Source organism: Equus caballus, chromosome 20 (genome assembly GCF_041296265.1).
Source record: "Equus caballus isolate H_3958 breed thoroughbred chromosome 20, TB-T2T, whole genome shotgun sequence".
Taxonomy (NCBI): domain Eukaryota; kingdom Metazoa; phylum Chordata; class Mammalia; order Perissodactyla; family Equidae; genus Equus; species Equus caballus.
The window spans coordinates 34,799,281-34,813,942 of record NC_091703.1 but is presented as its reverse complement, the minus strand read 5'-3'; the positions used below and the strand labels follow the sequence as shown (position 1 = coordinate 34,813,942).

Here is a 14,662-nt window from a genome sequence, read left to right as displayed (position 1 = left end):
AGCCGCCAGGGCCAGCCTGATCTGGGTGGGCCTGGGCAGCGCTCGCGGGGCGGGGCCAAGTTCAGAGAAGGGGGACGCAGTCCGGGGGGAGCGGGCGCGGCATAGCCGGGCGGAGTGGGCGTGACCTCGAGGAGCCCCGCCCCGTCCCGCTTAGACAATGCCCCGGAGCCGCCAGACCGTCGCGCCCCCGCCCCACCGTAGTACTTGAGATCGCCTACCCAGGGGCCCCTCAAAGCCAAAGCTCCAGTCCCTGAGGCTTAAAGACTAGGACTCTCCAACTCTGTCCTCAGGGGGGTGGGGCTCCAGCCAAGATCACAGAGCGGCAGGAGTGGGGGTGGCCGCTGGAGGTGAGTCTGGCGGTGGGAGGTGTCACTTGGACCGTGGAGAGGCCGGAGTTTGGGGGTGCCGGGCCCATGCCTGCACCAGACAGAGTGCAGGGGTCGACATTTGGGCGCGGAGCTGAGTGGCGTGGACTTTGGGAAGATGGACCGGGAGACCCGGGAACCGGGTCCTGGAGCTCCGAGTAGCGCCCGTTCCCCGGAACCACGCCCCCCGTTTCCCCGCCTCTCGGATTTCGTTTTAGACCTCTCCCAGTCCTCCGGGAGTCGGTCTGGTTTATACTGGGTCGCGCTAAGGGCAGAGTGACCGGCCAGGGTGGAGAGAGGATGTTTAACTCTTTAGTCTCTAATTCCTCCCTCCTTGCCTCTCTCTCTCTTTCTCGTTCGGATGTCCAGGACTTCCATCCCCCAGGCCCCGACTCTCCCCCGAGCTGTCCCCTGTCCCATAACCCCTGTGGGTCCCTCGCGGCACATCGGGTCTCTATGGCAGCGAGCAGCCGAGGGTTAAGGGGGCGGGGCCGCTGCATTTTTGGGGAGTGAGCGCATCCTAGCGGCTGCCAAGAGGGGCGCCTGGCAGGGACCTCATGAAGCCCCCGAGCAGGGGCAACAGGTGTTTCGGAGATTAGGGATCCCAGACTTGTTCCTCGGACTTCCTCTAAAGAAGCAGACCCGCGAGGATGCGGGGTAGAGTGGAGTCGGCAGCAGAGGAAGGTCTGGAGGGGGTGGGGCGGAGTGGGAGGGGCGCCCAGAGATGGCAGAAGGAAGACCCGGGCGCTCTTAACCACCCGCTACGCCCTTTTCTGCATGTCTCTTTCTCTGTCTCCCTCCTTTCTGTCTCTTCTCCCAGACAGGTGAAGTAAAAAGAGAAAACTAAGAAATCAGCGCGGCCGGAGGGGGCGTCTGTGTGGATGGGATGGGGACGCCGGGGGAGGGGCTGGGCCGCTGCTCCCATGCCCTGATCCGGGGGGTCCCGGAGAGCCTGGCGTCGGGGGAGGGTGCAGGGGCTGGCCTCCCGGCTCTGGACCTGGCCAAAGCTCAGAGGGAGCACGGGGTGCTCGGCGGTAAACTGAGGCAGCGATTGGGGCTGCAGCTGCTAGAACTGCCTCCTGAAGAGTCGCTGCCGCTGGGACCGCTGCTCGGTGACACTGCCGTGATCCAAGGGGACACGGCCCTAATCACGCGGCCCTGGAGCCCCGCACGCAGGCCGGAGGTGAGCGCCTGGGCGCGAGTTGGGGTAGAGGGAAAGGAGTATCTGGACGTCCGGGGCTTTAGGGAAGAATTGGGGGTGGGAATATCTGAGCCCCCCTCCCTCTTCTCCTGCTCTAAGGTCGATGGAGTCCGCAAAGCCCTCCAGGACCTGGGGCTCCGAATCGTAGAGATGGGGGACGAGAACGCGACGCTGGATGGCACTGATGTTCTCTTCACCGGTGAGGCTGCAGCGCTTGCATCCCTGGGGCTTGGCACAGGGAAGCAGAGTTAAGGAGACTGGGCCATCTCGGGCCTAGTTTCCAACTCACTCCCGCCCTCAAACCTCCGCGGCCTCCCTGGGCTTAGGCCGGGAGTTTTTCGTAGGCCTTTCCAAGTGGACCAATCACCGAGGAGCTGAGATCGTGGCGGACACGTTCAGGGTGAGGAGCGGGGACTAGCACTGGGCTGGGGGAGCGGGGAGGGGATGGGGGTCGGAGGGGCGGGGCGGGGGCTGAGGAGGGGGAGGCTGAGAGCAGCCTGTGTTTGAGGGTATCCCCTGGCCCCTCCCGCGTCCCTGAATACTTTCCCTTGTTCCCCCTAGGACTTCGCCGTCTCCACAGTGCCGGTCTCGAGCCCTTCCCACCTGCGCGGCCTCTGCGGCATGGGGGGACCCCGCACTGTGGTGGCGGGTAGCAGCGAAGCTGCCCAAAAGGCTGTCAGGGTGAGGAGGGGCGGGGCTTGGGGGGGCAGGTTGGAGCGCGGCCAACAAAAGTGGGCGTGGCTCCGGGCCGTGGAGGCGGGGAGCTGAGAGGCTCAGAAAATTAGCTCGAACCCCTGTCTTCACGGAGCTGTCCATCTAGTGTGAAAACACCCGAGAAAACAAAAAGTTACTATAGGGAGATAGGGAGCCGGGAGACTGCAGAACAGGAGTGATTAACATCGTCTCCCCGTGTTTCAAGAAACTCCCCAAAGGTGGCATCTAAGCTGTGACTTAAAGGATGGATGGGACTGACAGGTGGGGGCTGGAGAAGGGGAGAAAAGGGTTGCAGGTGGAAAGAACTGCATTTGAGTCCCGGGTGGAAATTAGCAAAGGTCCTAATGCGCTTAGAACAGTGCCTAACACACAGTAAGCTCTATGTGCTTGCTGTCATTATTATTCCACAAATGTACCTCTGCCCTTAGCGGTGGTAGGGCAGCCAGACTCAGTTGAGAAGCTGAGACTTGAATGCTTCCTCTTTCCTCTCCCCCAGGCAATGGCAGTATTGACGGATCACCCCTATGCCTCTCTGACCCTCCCAGATGATGCTGCTGCTGACTGTCTCTTTCTGCGTCCTGGGCTGCCGGGTGTGCCCCCTTTCCTCCTGCACCGTGGAGGTGGGGACCTGCCCAACAGTCAGGAGGTGAGGGAAAGCAGGAGCCCCACCACCAACAACCAGAGAAAGGAGTCTCAGGCCTTCCTAGTAGGAGGAAGGAGGGGTACCTTCTCTAGAAGCCTGGATGGGGCTACTCTGAGCTGGCTAGAAGGGGGAGCTGGCTGTGGCCTTGGGGTCTTACTCCCCTCTTCCCACTCCATGTCCTCCCTACAGGCATTGCAGAAGCTCTCTGACGTCACCCTGGTACCTGTCTCCTGCTCGGAACTGGAGAAGGCAGGCGCTGGGCTCAGCTCCCTCTGCCTGGTGCTCAGTACACGCCCCCACAGCTGAGGCCCTGGCCTTCAGGACCTGGCTGGCCAGGGGGAGGGCAGCATAGGGACTAAAAGGGGAAGGAGGGTTAGATAGAGGCTGGTGAATAGGTAGTGGCGGGGAGAGAGCCCCAAGATGGGGGGAGGGCATAGTGTGGGAAAAAGGATAGAGGCCACTGAGTCAGTCCTTTCCCCCAGATCTAATAAAACAGAACTGACCTTTTAGACTGGGCCATGGCTGGTGTTTTTACTGAGGCAGAGCAATAGGGGCAGGGCTGAAACCTGAGATTTGGGTCCATGGTGGGAAAGAGACCTCTTTCATTCAATAAAACCTCATTAGGCACTTACTGACTCATGGCCCAGCCCTGTCATAGGTGCTTGGGCACAAGATAGACAGGACAGAATTTCTATTGTGGGGAACATGTACAGGGCAAAGAGAGAATATGGGTGGATCACTCACTCAATGTATCTAAATGTCAGATGATTCAGAGGCTGGTAGATTACCAGCCCACCCCTAGTTGATAGGAATAAATGACGCTTCCAGGGACATTCATTTTCATTGACTCATTTACGGAGGTTTAGTGGTGATATAAAAAGGGTGAGTGTCCTGACATCAGGGAACTCATGGTACATGAAAATTTCTTACAAATTGAAATACAGGTCGTGATGGAACAATTCCTAGGACACTGTTGCTATGAGAGACAGAAGGGCATCAAAATGTATGCAAGTGTGGGCAAAGAGGGTGTGGCTTCCCAGAGAAGGCTACGCTTGAACTGAGTCCTGAGGATAAATAAAAATTAGGCAGGAAGGTAGTGGGGAGGAGGGAAAGGGGTAACCCAGGAAGAAAGAATTGCACTGGGCAAAGGGATAGTTGGAGCCTGGGGAGAATTCCTCCAAGGCTGGAATGTTGTGTGCATGTGGAGAGACAGAGATAAGCCTGGAAAGTAGACAGAGCACTGTAGCACCTTGTACCCCAAACCAAGGTCCATGGGCTCAGAGCTGAAGGCTAAGGAAAGAAATCCTGCAGTTCTGAAATACAGGCTGTCAGGAGCACATTAGCATTTGGGAAGAACCCCTCTGGCTTCAAGGAGGAGGGCAAGGGTAGGAGGATGAGGTGAGGCTATGGGTAATCCAAAGAGGAAATGAGGAGAGTACATTCAGATGGTGGTGCTGGGTGTGAAGAAGGCTGTGGACTTGACACTGACATTAAAATGGAAAGACAGGACTTGTGTGGGAGTGAGAGGAAGGAGATCTGCAGACTCCCAGTTTCTGGCTTGGGCAGCTTTGTTGATCAAGAGGCAATGCAGAGGATGACTAAGTGAGTGGCTTGGAAGATGACATTGAGTTGGGTTCTGGACATGCTGTGGCATGCTAAATGCCTAGGGCCAGCCAGGCAGGGATGTCCGAGGGACAGTTTGAAAATCCCTTAACTGAGATCTGAGCTGGAGAGAGTTCTGCGTGTCATTTGCAGAGGTGAGGACTGAGGACTGGCTGTAGCTGACAGCTTCCCAGAAGAGGGGGAAGGCAGATAAAGAAAAGGACAAACTTAAAATGGTGGGGAATACTGTGGGGGTAGGGAGCAAGGAAGAGAAGTCTACAAGGAAGACACCATCATTAAAGAAAAACAGCTTAAAGAAGGGTGTAATCAAAGGCCAAGCCAGATGAATGCTAAAAAATGTCTACTGGGTGTGGCCATTAGGACATCACTGACCACTTCATGGAGAGATGAGCAATGGGAGGGGAGTGAGGAGGAAAGTGGAAGAGACAAGTGTAAGCCCTTGGTTCAAGGAGCCTGACTGTGGAGGGAAGGGAAGAGATTGGGCAACTGTCTAGGATCTAGGAGTCTTAAGATGGGAAGACAGGCCTTGATCAGGTTTAGGGAGGATATCAGTGGTGGAGACATGGAACTTATAGGAGAGATGGAGGTAAGAAAGGAGCAAGATCAGGGGCAGAGAGAGCCTGGAACCCAGGTCTCCTGACTCCCAGTCTAGTGCTCATTTTATCCCATGGTGCCTTTTTCAGGTGAGGGGCCAAGAAGGAGAGGAGGGTTATGGAGAGCTGGGAGCCCCCAGCTTGTGAGGTTTGGAGTAACTGCTTCCCTTCAAACTACAACCGCATAAATGGTGGAGGCATCACTGGAGACCACTGGGGAGAACTGGCGGGGCCTCCTGAGGGCCGTAGGATCCAGGTCTGCGTAGAGCAGGCTCTGAAAGGTGGGGAGGAAGCCAGGAGCGTCTCAGCAGTCTGACTCCCTTGGGGATTCAGGCCTCTTTTTTTGGTCCACTTTCCTCAGGGATTCTGGCCAGCCCCTTCCCATCACCAAACCCTTACCGGCTCCTGATCCAGGTCCCCTGCAGTCTTAGGCTCCTCCTCCTTTACTGGCCTCTGGGGGTCAGCTTTCACCAGTGGGGCCATGTAGGGGGGCACAGAGCTGAAGGACTGAGAGAAGACCAACTTGTTTGCTCCCAGCAAAGGCTCAGACTTAGGAATTGAGGGGTGGGGCATATGAGGGTAGGAGAAGGAAGATGGAGTCGCCTTAGTCTCACCAAATCTGGGTAGTGGTCCAAGCGGGTGAGGGGGCAGCGCCTGTAGGGGACGTATAAGAGTGTTTGAGAGCCACCAATCTTGTCTCGCTTGTTGTCCTCGGCCTTGGACCGCGTCGACCACAACCCAGGAACTCACAGGCTCCGACCAGCAAAACAACTTAGGCTCCACCCCCACAGATAGTTCCGCCCACGCTCGGATCCTGCTGCACCCTCTAGCTTCACTTCCCTAGCCAAGGCTCCGCCCACCAACCTGTGGCCTCGCCCCCAAGTTCTGACCTCCCGCATTCTCCTTCAAACCACACCCCAGGGCTCCAGATACCTATAGGTTTTGTCTGCGAAGGTTCTGGTCCTGTCCCTCTTACTTCCGGTCACCACCCCTTAAGCCAGACCCCGCCCCTCGTGCTCACCTGCACCGCCACCAGACCACGCCCAGCGCTCCGAGTCCCAGCACCAGCCCAGCGCCCAGCAGCGGCAGCAGCGGGATCAGGAGCTGGGGATACACGGATCCTGGGGGAGCTGTGGAGGGGTGGTGATGGATGTCGAGGTCAGGGGTGCGAGGAGAGAGAGTTAGCTCTCCGCTCAGGAACCCCCAGCCAAGGCCCTGCTCCTTCCCGGGATTATGTGTCCCTGTTAAGACCCTCTCTGCGCGAAGGCTTCGACCTACCTTGGGTCCCAGTAGGCCCCGGAGCCCTGCAATCGGCCCCGTCCCCCAGCACGTGAAGCGCCGTACGGCTCTCGTTGCCATCGCGGCCCTTGCAGTAAAAGCTGCCCGAGTCCCCCGCGCTCAGGAGCAGCTCCAGCCGCCTGATACCAGAGTCCAGGACACGTAGGCGGCCAGCAAAGGGCTGGACGGGAGACACCGTGGGGGTCCCGCTCAACGAGGCCCACAGGATAGGGCGGCGTCCTTTGGACAGGCCCTTGCAGGCCGGGAAGCTAGGCGCCCAGGCCCAGCGGGCAGGATGCGAGACCCTTCCGCAAGAGAGATTCACCCGGTCCCCAGGGCGGCCGTCCAGTGAAACTAGGGGAGGCCAGGGGGCGGTGGTTAGGGCAAGTACACAGGGCAAGACGACCGCGCACTCCTGTCTCCTCTCTGTCTCTCCTCTCCTCTGCTCTCCCGCCATCCTGGATCTTCCCACACATCCCCACCCCCACACCCCGGTGGCCCCCTCCCCGTGCCTCAGTCTTTCCTCGCCCATCCCGAGTTTCCCAGGGATGGCTTACCTACGGGGTCCCCCTGGGTCCCTGACAACAGCAGCGGTAACAGCTGCAAAACCAGAGCCATTGCTGGGATGTGGTGGGGAGAGGAGGACAGTGAATCAGCTGAGGAGACCGGAGGGAAACTGGGGGAGGGAGGGCGAGGGAGGGTGGGGGGGGGACACTGGACGGCGGGTCGGGGGCTCCGATAAGAAGGGGGCGGGGCCACCAGCGGCCCAGATCCGTCTGGCTCCCAGCCCTCAAACAATGCTCACTTAAAACTCGTGCTCAGCCCTTTATACAAGCACTTTCACTCCTGCTTGCTTTAACTCCAGTAGCCTAGCATTGGCCTGGAGTATCACGAATCCTGGAGTCTGGCTGTCTGAGTTTAAATTCTGACTTCACCACCTACTAGGTGCATACTGTGGGCGAGTTGCTTAACTTCTCTGAGCCTGTTTGCTCATCTGTAAAATGGGGATAAAAGCATCTGCCTCATAGAGTATTTGTGAGAACTAAATAAAGTAATACACGTAAATGGCATAGAACAATGGCTGACGCGTAGGAGCGCTATTTAAGTGCTCGCATTATTACTACTATTTCTATTCTTATTTTAGCTTCTACCTCACCTCTCTGTGCCCATGCTGTCCCTCCTGGCCCACAGTGCCCCACCCAAACTGGCTGGTTTCGACTGGGGAGGTGCTTTGGAGCAGGTGCACACCCCCACATCCAGCTTCTCATCAGCTCTCACTGGAGTGGTGCAACCCAGGCCAGGTCAAGCCCAAATGGAGCCAGGACAAGGGCCAGAGAACCTTCAGAGAACCTGAGGCAGCACCTCCTTAGCAGAGGGCCCTAGCCCTTGCCTCTGCTGCTATAGCATCACAGAAACCGGTAATGACATGACAAACCCTACTCCTTCATCCTGTGGCTGAGCAGGTGTTGGGAAGACCAAGTGAGGTCTGAATAGAGATTGATTTGGCCCCTTCCATCCTCAGTTTCTGCACACATGCCCCTCCAGTGTCCCTCGGGACCCAAATTTGGCAATCAGCTTAGGTCATACCCCATTGTCCACCTCCCAGGAAGCAGCAGATACTACCAAGGCCACTGCAACATCACAAGGGCCATTGGTGATGCTTCTTCAGAGGACTGGGCAGGCAGGACTGTCAGCTGGGAGCCAGGAGGGGTGTCTTGGCCTGAAATCAAGAACCCAAATGGAGTTGGCCACTAGTGCCTTCCCCCACCTCTCTCTCCCATCCCCACTCCCCCACCCAGTCGTTAGTAGCCCCTCCCCAGCCCTGGTCTTTCCCTCCAGACACCTGTGTAAATGGGGAAGGAGGGGCCACTAGAGTCAGGGAAGGGAGGGGCTGTTGGGATTATAAATTCCAAAAAGGTCGCTCAACTCTCAGAGCCAGATCTCCGAAAATCTACTCTATCAGCGGCTGCATTTGCTACCATTCTCAGGACCCTCACCATGAAAGGCCTTCTGCTGCTCTCCCTGTCTTCTCTGGTCTGCTGGGTCTCAGGTGAGTACCTGGGGGCCCCAAGGACCTGGTTCACCTGGTCAGGACTTTTACACCCTGCCCCACCCACTGCCCTACACTACTCACGACTCAGGATCCCAGGCACCCCCAGCCCCAACTGGCTCAGCTCTCTTGTGCCTCTAGGACCAGGCCTCCCTGTGATAGGGTCCTCGCTCCCTTTCTCAAGGACTCCATCCTTCAGACTTCGCCCCACCTCCAAGACCCCCTCTTCTAACCTGCCAGGGTTCTAGGTCCCCTGTTCCCCACTCCAAAGTGCCCCCTTCTTAGAAAGCCTAATATTTAGTTCCCCTGCCAGCCCCGCTCCAAAATTCTCCAGGATCCAGCTTACCTGCTTTCTCTTCTCACTCCTCCTCAGCAGAGTGTCCTCCCAGAAGACTAGGCATCCAGCCTGGGGCTTCTTTTGCACCGAATCCTCCCCATATACTCCATCAAGGACTTGGTGGTCAGTCCCTCAAGCAGTGCCTTTCCTAGTTGCCCCCTCCTCCTCCCTGGGGTGCATACCGATAGGGACACAAGCTTTCTGAAGGACTCCCCGGGAACCGAGGAGACTTCCCAGGCTTCTAGAGAGGGAATGCCAGGGCTGCTCACCCCCAGGGTGAAGTGGGTGTCACTGAAGTGCAGTTACCAGACTCCTCCACCCTTGGACTGAACGCCTCCTTCACCAAACCTTGCGCAAACCTTGAATGAATTGAGGCAGGAATTTGGGGGGTGCCACCTTCTGCACCCACCCTCTCCATTTTGGTGAGGTGCCCAGACGGAATCTGATGATCTGTCTCCCAGATGTTATTCCTTTCTGTCAGAGAGCTCCTGGGGTGAGAGGATTCCATACAGGTCTGGCTCCTCTCCCCATGCTCTCGGCAGCCCCAGGAGGTGAAGAGTAAATTGCTAAAGCTGACCACAGGTGCCTTTCTTGGCAGCCTCAAGTGCCAAGCCATTTCTGCAAGTGTTGTAACCTCCATGATTTTTATTTTTAATATTTCTTCCTATTTGAAGTCTCCATCTGTGACCTCTTCTGAATTCCTTCATCTTCTCCCCCACCCTCTTCCATTCTTTCCCCACAGTATTCTTACATTCCACCTACCCCCACCCCATGTTTTTGTTGGTAGTTCTGCCCCTCTTGACTCATTCCCAAATGGAATGAAGGAAGATATTTAGGGTATGGGCCACTCATAGAACAATGACTCCACCCTCACCCACTTCTACTTTTCCTGCATCACTCACCTGCTCTCTCCCTACCAGACAAAACAGGTCAGAACACATACTTGATTGGCTCTTCTCCACCCTACCCCCCAGCTCGGCTAGTCTCCAGGTGAGTCAGACACCCCTTGTGTCTTCCTGACTTGTGTCTTCCCAGCTGACATTCGCTGTCACTCCTGCTACAAGGTCCCTGTGCTGGGCTGTGTGGACCGGCAGTCCTGCCGCCTGGAACCAGGACAACAATGCCTGACAACAAATGTGTACCTCGGTAACATCCCCTTCTTTAGTGGGGAGAGGGGGCTGATGGGAGACTCTATGGCTGGGACTGAGGCCCAACTGGGGCTAAGACAGATGGAACAGAGAATCACAGCAATGATAATATTTGGCCAAGCATAATATGTGCCAGGCACCATTTTATGTTTGTACGTGGATTGTTTCAATTTATGTTCAAGACAACCCTGTGATGTGGGTGCTATTATTATACTGAAAAAATGGCCTTAGAAAGAGAAAGCAACAGGTTCAAGGCCTCACAGTGAGCAAGTCATAGGACCAGAATTGGGGTGAGGGGGTGGGGTAAGGAAGTGCAGGAGGAAGACTAGACTGAAAAGAGATAAAGAAGGTGAGGGCCAGGGCAGAATTGGGAAGGAAGGAAGCCTGGGTGGGTGCATGGGCTGGGGAGATAGACACAGGCATGCTCAGTGCCCATCCTGGCTGACCCAATGACCCACTTCTACCCCCAGGTAAGATGTGGGTTTTCTCCAACCTTCGCTGTGGCACACCAGAAGAGCCCTGTCGGGAGGCCTTCAACCAAACCAGCCACAAGCTGGGCCTGACCTATAACACCACCTGCTGCAACAAGGACAACTGCAATAGCCTGGCCCCCCGGCCCACCCCGGCCCTAGCCCTTGTCCTCACCTCCTTGGCTGGCCTTGGCCTCTGGCTGCTGCACTGAGGCTCACTCCATGGCTGCCCCCCTCCCTCCTGCCTCACCTGAACCTTTCTCCCTGTGTCTCGGATCCCCTGACTTCCCACAGTGGTCTCTCCCTAGCTCTCTTTGCACTAAAAAAAATTTCTCCAGATCCTTCACATTTCTTTAATTAGACAGTGGTCTCCCTCTCCATCCTTCTACCCCATACCCTCCAGTCTGCTTTTCCTGAGTCCCTTCCTATTTCCCCCTAGACCATTCCAGATCCTCCATTGGCCCCTAGAAGGACTCCCCACTTTGCCTCCTGCTCTCTGTGGTGCCCTACTCAGAGAGGGATTGGAATCTGGGCCTGAAATGGAGCTTCCATCCTGTTCCTAATGAAGGCTCCCAGAAAGGACCTGATGACTTCATTGTACAGGGCTTATTCCTCAAATCCTGGCTCCCATTGTACTCCATCCCTATGCTCCCGTTTCCATTTTGAATAATAAATGTCTGTGCCTGATAAATTGTATGTTTATTGTCAGAGGCCCCCTCCCAGGAAGTAACACTCTCAGCCCCCACCCTCACCCAAGAATCCTTCAGGGAGTTTCCCTGGGAGGCAGGGCTGAAGCAGATGGAGAAACAGGTTTTTCAGGCCTCTGTCCTCCCCTCCAGTGTCTGGGGGTGGCACACAGGTCCCAGTGTTTGGAGAAACAATCCTTATCCCAAATTTAGGCCATAGCTCTGATGTACTGCCATGAAAGAGATGCAGGCTGTCTTGAGGGCTCCCCAGAAAGGGTAGGAGAGTCGCATGGGGATAGGACCTTGGACCCTCTTTCCAGGCCTCAGTCCCTCAGATTAGAGTCAGAGGCCTCCCCTGATCTGGTTACTAAGTGAGGCACCAAGCAACCCTCCTATTACAGTGCTTACATTTCCTTTCTCAATTCAAGCTAGTCATGTTCGGAGCCAAGTTACAAATGGCAGAAAGGGGAACAAACCCAGATAACCAGGCCCATTGATTCCTGGTGACCCCCACTCAGCCCAGAGCCTGCTCCCCTCAGTGATCCTTATTGCTAAGGAAGATTCTCCCTAGCAACAGGATCCAGGAGTCACTTAGGGTGGATTCTCCACTGTCCTTTGGGGTTTAGTTGGTTAAGGAGTGTGCCATGTAACTAAGTCCACTGATGCTTGATAACCCCCAAACCAGAGCCTGGATGCCCCCATATTACTTCTTCAGCCCCTATCAACAAAACATAGATGGAATTTTCCAGTCAGCTCTAGAGTAGTCAATAGATTTTAATGGCTCACAGAGGAGTGTTTGTCTTCTCGCCTCAGATCTCCTTCATTCTCTTGCTTCCTTGCTCCCTTCCCTTATCTACTCTTACTACCCTCTCCACAGTCCTGGCACGAGCCAGGCCAGGGCGGTGGCTGCTGCGGCCAAGATGCATGCTGGGGCCACAGAGCTCGCTGCCACAGCGCTGTTGCACAGGTCTCCGACGCAGCAGTCCCTGTGGGTTGTGTAAGTCACGTCTCCCACCAACTCTGTTTCCACTTGATTGCAATGATGGGCTGCCACGCAGGCTGGATGGTGATGAATCACGGTCACTGAGGCTGAGAGAGAGAATGAGACTGGGGTGTTGGACTCCTGGCTTGAGGACTTCCCTTCTGGGGCAAAGCGGATGTGATTTCAAGCAGCCCAAAGGGATTCTGTGCCCCCTCAAAAAACACCTCCCTGAAACCAAGTGATCAGAGTTAACACATTGACACTGTGAGCCCTCCGATGTGATGCACTGAAAAGGACCAACATCATTTCTGTGGTATTCTTGCCCAAAACTCATGATCTCAGTCTAATCATGAGAAAATATCAGATAAAGCCAAAATGAGGGACATTCTACAAAATAACTTATCAGGATTCTCCAAAAGTGTCAAGGTCATGGAAGACAAAGAAAGACAGAACTGTCACAGATAGGAGGGGACTAAGAAGACATGGGATCCTGGTTTGGGTCCTGGACCAGTAAAAGGACGTAAGTGGAACAACTGGCTAAATTGAATAAGATCTGTAGATTAGTTGGTATATTGTACCAATGTTCTTTTCTTTTTTTTTTTTTTGAGGAAGACTAGCCCTGAGCTAACATCTGCCAATCCTCTTCTCTTTTTTTTTGCTGAGGAAGCCTGGCCCTGAGCTAACATCCGTGCCCATCTTCCTCCATTTTATATGTGGGATGCCTGCCACAGCATAGCCTGCCAAGCGGTGCCATGTCGGCACCTGGGACTCGAACCAGTGAACCCCGGGCCACCAAAGCAGAACATGCGCACGTAACCGCTGTGCCACCAGGCCGGCCGCCCAATGTTATTTTCTGATTTTGATAATTGTGCTATGGTTTTGTATGATGTTAACACTAGAGGAAGCTGGGTGGAGGATATATAGGAACTCTGTACTATTTTTGCAACTTTTCTGTCAATGTAAAATTATTTCAAAATTAAAAATTAAAACATACACACATATTTCCCTGGTCCTTAGCTGATGCCTGGAAGTTGAAGTTTGATTTAATATTTTGGTCCCTGCCTTCAAGACAGAGCCTTTCCCACTATTTGTGAGTGAATGGCCCATGAGATTCTGGAGAAGAAGGGGAGGGAAGGGGGACCACACAGACAGCCGGCTCCTGAAAGGCTTGGTGCCAGGAGCCAGAAGGGGCTACAGACTGCTCTACTCTGACAGCGGCACCATCTGCCCAGAGCCAGAATGAGCCTGGAAGGTTCTGGAAGCAGGGAAGGGCTAGGGGAAGAGGGAAAACTGAGGACTCACGGTTTCCAGATGGCTTGTTCCGGGGTTTGCGCTCCAGGAAGCCACAGCGTTCGCCCTCACCACAGGTGGTCACCGTCTCTTTGCAGGAACTGCTGGGGCCTCCACCACAGTCATAGCACCGCATGCGGTTTCCTGGCAGAAGAGAGAAGACGCTGGACCTGGGCTCTCGGGGAGCCAGCTGGCAGAGGGGGACAAGCCTGTGCAAGAGCCGCCTGAGCTGCCTCCTTACCCATGGCAGTCCCCAGCAGGGTGCCAAGCAGCATCCCGACAAGGAGGGGCTTCATTGTGTCTGCCTGTGTCAGTAGCGCCTCTCCCTCCCACCCGCCCCCCTCCCTGGCCCAGCTCTGCCAGCCTTATATCCCCCTTGCCTTGGGCTTTATAGGGCAATAAAAAGGGAAGAAAGAGTCTCCCCCAGCGGGCAGCGAGGGGCCCCAGTGGGGACAGGGAGGGGCCCCCAGGGGAGAGAGAGCTCTCAGCATCCTCTGGAGTCCCCAGATTCCTCTTCTCAGCAGCGATTCTAAAACTGTGACCCCAGAACTCCTGGGGGTCCCTAAGACCCTTTCAGAGGGTCCTCAACGATCTTCCTTGTCCAACTATATATCTGTGTGAGGCCGGAGTTTCTTCATATACTTCAACCAAAAAAACATATCCCAACAGACTGAATGCAGAAGCAGGTATGAAATACCAGCCATCTTCTACTAAGCTTGACAATAAATAGATTCCCCAAAATGTAAATCAGTACCACTCTTCTCACTGTGTTGTTGGGGAAGAAGTTATTTTTCACAAAATTATGTTTTGTTAACATGTAATAGGTTTATTATTTTTATTTTTATTTTCAAATGAACCTATTTAAAATGTTCTGTTTCTAATACTGCTGTGTAGTAAATATTGATATACACACAAAGAAAAGCCCCTTGGGGTCTTCACTAATTTTTAAGAGTGTAAAGAGGTTCTGAGATAAAAAGAAAAGTTTTGGAAAACTGCTGCTCCACAGATACCTGTGTCTCCTCTGTCCCACCCCACCCCCACCTCCAGTCTTACTCCTTCTAGTACATTCCTGCTCTGATTCCCCAGACGTGGTTCTCCCCTCTCCAATCTTTTAAACTCCAGTCTTCCAGATTCTACCATCACCCCCAAAATCTTAGCTCCCCATTCCTTCCTAGTCTTTATTACCCTCCCCACCTCCCATCCCCACACCGGTGGAAACACATCCGGCCCTCTGGCCCGACCTATGATTCTTTCCTCCAAGGTAGTAAAGTTGGGAGGGATA

At 54.9% G+C, this 14,662-nt stretch overlaps 4 protein-coding genes across 8 annotated transcripts; 2 read left to right on the top strand and 2 right to left on the bottom strand.

The window, feature by feature from the left end:
- The first annotated feature begins 92 nt into the window (after positions 1 to 92).
- DDAH2 (DDAH family member 2, ADMA-independent) lies at positions 93 to 3,432 on the top strand. 4 transcript variants are annotated; one of them, XM_023624626.2, is made up of 8 exons: positions 131 to 347; positions 735 to 1,049; positions 1,190 to 1,548; positions 1,666 to 1,765; positions 1,893 to 1,966; positions 2,128 to 2,247; positions 2,777 to 2,926; positions 3,113 to 3,432. In XM_023624626.2, the coding sequence occupies exons 3-8, from the start codon at positions 1,252 to 1,254 to the stop codon at positions 3,227 to 3,229; spliced, it is 858 nt and encodes a 285-aa protein (XP_023480394.1). In that variant the 5' UTR covers positions 131 to 347; positions 735 to 1,049; positions 1,190 to 1,251; the 3' UTR covers positions 3,230 to 3,432. The 4 variants fall into 4 exon arrangements, with proteins under 4 accessions (XP_023480392.1, XP_070101425.1, XP_023480394.1 ...); XM_023624625.2 differs by having other exon boundaries at positions 144 to 347; positions 1,186 to 1,548; XM_023624624.2 differs by lacking the exon at positions 735 to 1,049 and having other exon boundaries at positions 93 to 347; positions 1,186 to 1,548.
- A 328-nt stretch (positions 3,433 to 3,760) lies between these two features.
- On the bottom strand, positions 3,761 to 9,519 carry MPIG6B (megakaryocyte and platelet inhibitory receptor G6b). 2 transcript variants are annotated; one of them, XM_023624629.2, is made up of 8 exons: positions 8,814 to 9,519; positions 8,005 to 8,137; positions 6,975 to 7,037; positions 6,418 to 6,771; positions 6,161 to 6,269; positions 5,754 to 5,793; positions 5,539 to 5,646; positions 3,761 to 5,413 (listed from the first exon to the last, which is right to left on the bottom strand). In XM_023624629.2, the coding sequence occupies exons 3-8, from the start codon at positions 7,033 to 7,035 to the stop codon at positions 5,309 to 5,311; spliced, it is 777 nt and encodes a 258-aa protein (XP_023480397.1). In that variant the 5' UTR covers positions 7,036 to 7,037; positions 8,005 to 8,137; positions 8,814 to 9,519; the 3' UTR covers positions 3,761 to 5,308. The 2 variants fall into 2 exon arrangements, with proteins under 2 accessions (XP_023480397.1, XP_070101423.1); XM_070245322.1 differs by lacking the exons at positions 8,005 to 8,137; positions 8,814 to 9,519 and having other exon boundaries at positions 6,418 to 7,097.
- On the top strand, positions 7,675 to 11,113 carry LY6G6C (lymphocyte antigen 6 family member G6C). The gene is made up of 4 exons (XM_023624628.2): positions 7,675 to 7,835; positions 8,351 to 8,467; positions 9,840 to 9,950; positions 10,423 to 11,113. The coding sequence occupies exons 2-4, from the start codon at positions 8,416 to 8,418 to the stop codon at positions 10,632 to 10,634; spliced, it is 375 nt and encodes a 124-aa protein (XP_023480396.1). The 5' UTR covers positions 7,675 to 7,835; positions 8,351 to 8,415; the 3' UTR covers positions 10,635 to 11,113.
- Positions 11,114 to 11,864: 751 nt separating this feature from the next.
- On the bottom strand, positions 11,865 to 13,720 carry LY6G6D (lymphocyte antigen 6 family member G6D). Its single transcript, XM_005603741.4, has 3 exons — positions 13,622 to 13,720; positions 13,393 to 13,524; positions 11,865 to 12,197 (listed from the first exon to the last, which is right to left on the bottom strand). Exons 1-3 carry the CDS (start codon positions 13,674 to 13,676, stop codon positions 11,971 to 11,973), a joined length of 414 nt encoding a protein of 137 aa, XP_005603798.1. The 5' UTR covers positions 13,677 to 13,720; the 3' UTR covers positions 11,865 to 11,970.
- Positions 13,721 to 14,662: the final 942 nt, after the last annotated feature.

Excerpts from the sequence above, each read along its gene's own strand:
- DDAH2 (XM_023624624.2), top strand. The coding sequence starts at position 1,252 with ATGGGGACGCCGGGGGAGGGGCTGGGCCGCTGCTCCCATGCCCTGATC. Across the intron at positions 1,766-1,892 it reads CACTGATGTTCTCTTCACCG|GCCGGGAGTTTTTCGTAGGC; the intron begins GTGAGGCTGCAG and ends CCCTGGGCTTAG. Across the intron at positions 1,967-2,127 it reads TCGTGGCGGACACGTTCAGG|GACTTCGCCGTCTCCACAGT; the intron begins GTGAGGAGCGGG and ends TGTTCCCCCTAG.
- MPIG6B (XM_070245322.1), bottom strand. The coding sequence starts at position 6,949 with ATGGGCGAGGAAAGACTGAGGCACGGGGAGGGGGCCACCGGGGTGTGG. Across the intron at positions 5,794-6,160 it reads GTGGTCTGGTGGCGGTGCAG|GCGCTGCCCCCTCACCCGCT; the intron begins GTGAGCACGAGG and ends CGTCCCCTACAG. Across the intron at positions 5,647-5,753 it reads TGGACCACTACCCAGATTTG|TCCTTCAGCTCTGTGCCCCC; the intron begins GTGAGACTAAGG and ends GTCTTCTCTCAG.
- LY6G6C (XM_023624628.2), top strand. The coding sequence starts at position 8,416 with ATGAAAGGCCTTCTGCTGCTCTCCCTGTCTTCTCTGGTCTGCTGGGTC. Across the intron at positions 8,468-9,839 it reads TCTGGTCTGCTGGGTCTCAG|CTGACATTCGCTGTCACTCC; the intron begins GTGAGTACCTGG and ends GTGTCTTCCCAG. Across the intron at positions 9,951-10,422 it reads GACAACAAATGTGTACCTCG|GTAAGATGTGGGTTTTCTCC; the intron begins GTAACATCCCCT and ends TTCTACCCCCAG.
- LY6G6D (XM_005603741.4), bottom strand. The coding sequence starts at position 13,676 with ATGAAGCCCCTCCTTGTCGGGATGCTGCTTGGCACCCTGCTGGGGACT. Across the intron at positions 13,525-13,621 it reads CCTGCTGGGGACTGCCATGG|GAAACCGCATGCGGTGCTAT; the intron begins GTAAGGAGGCAG and ends CTCTTCTGCCAG. Across the intron at positions 12,198-13,392 it reads GAACAAGCCATCTGGAAACC|CCTCAGTGACCGTGATTCAT; the intron begins GTGAGTCCTCAG and ends TCTCTCTCTCAG.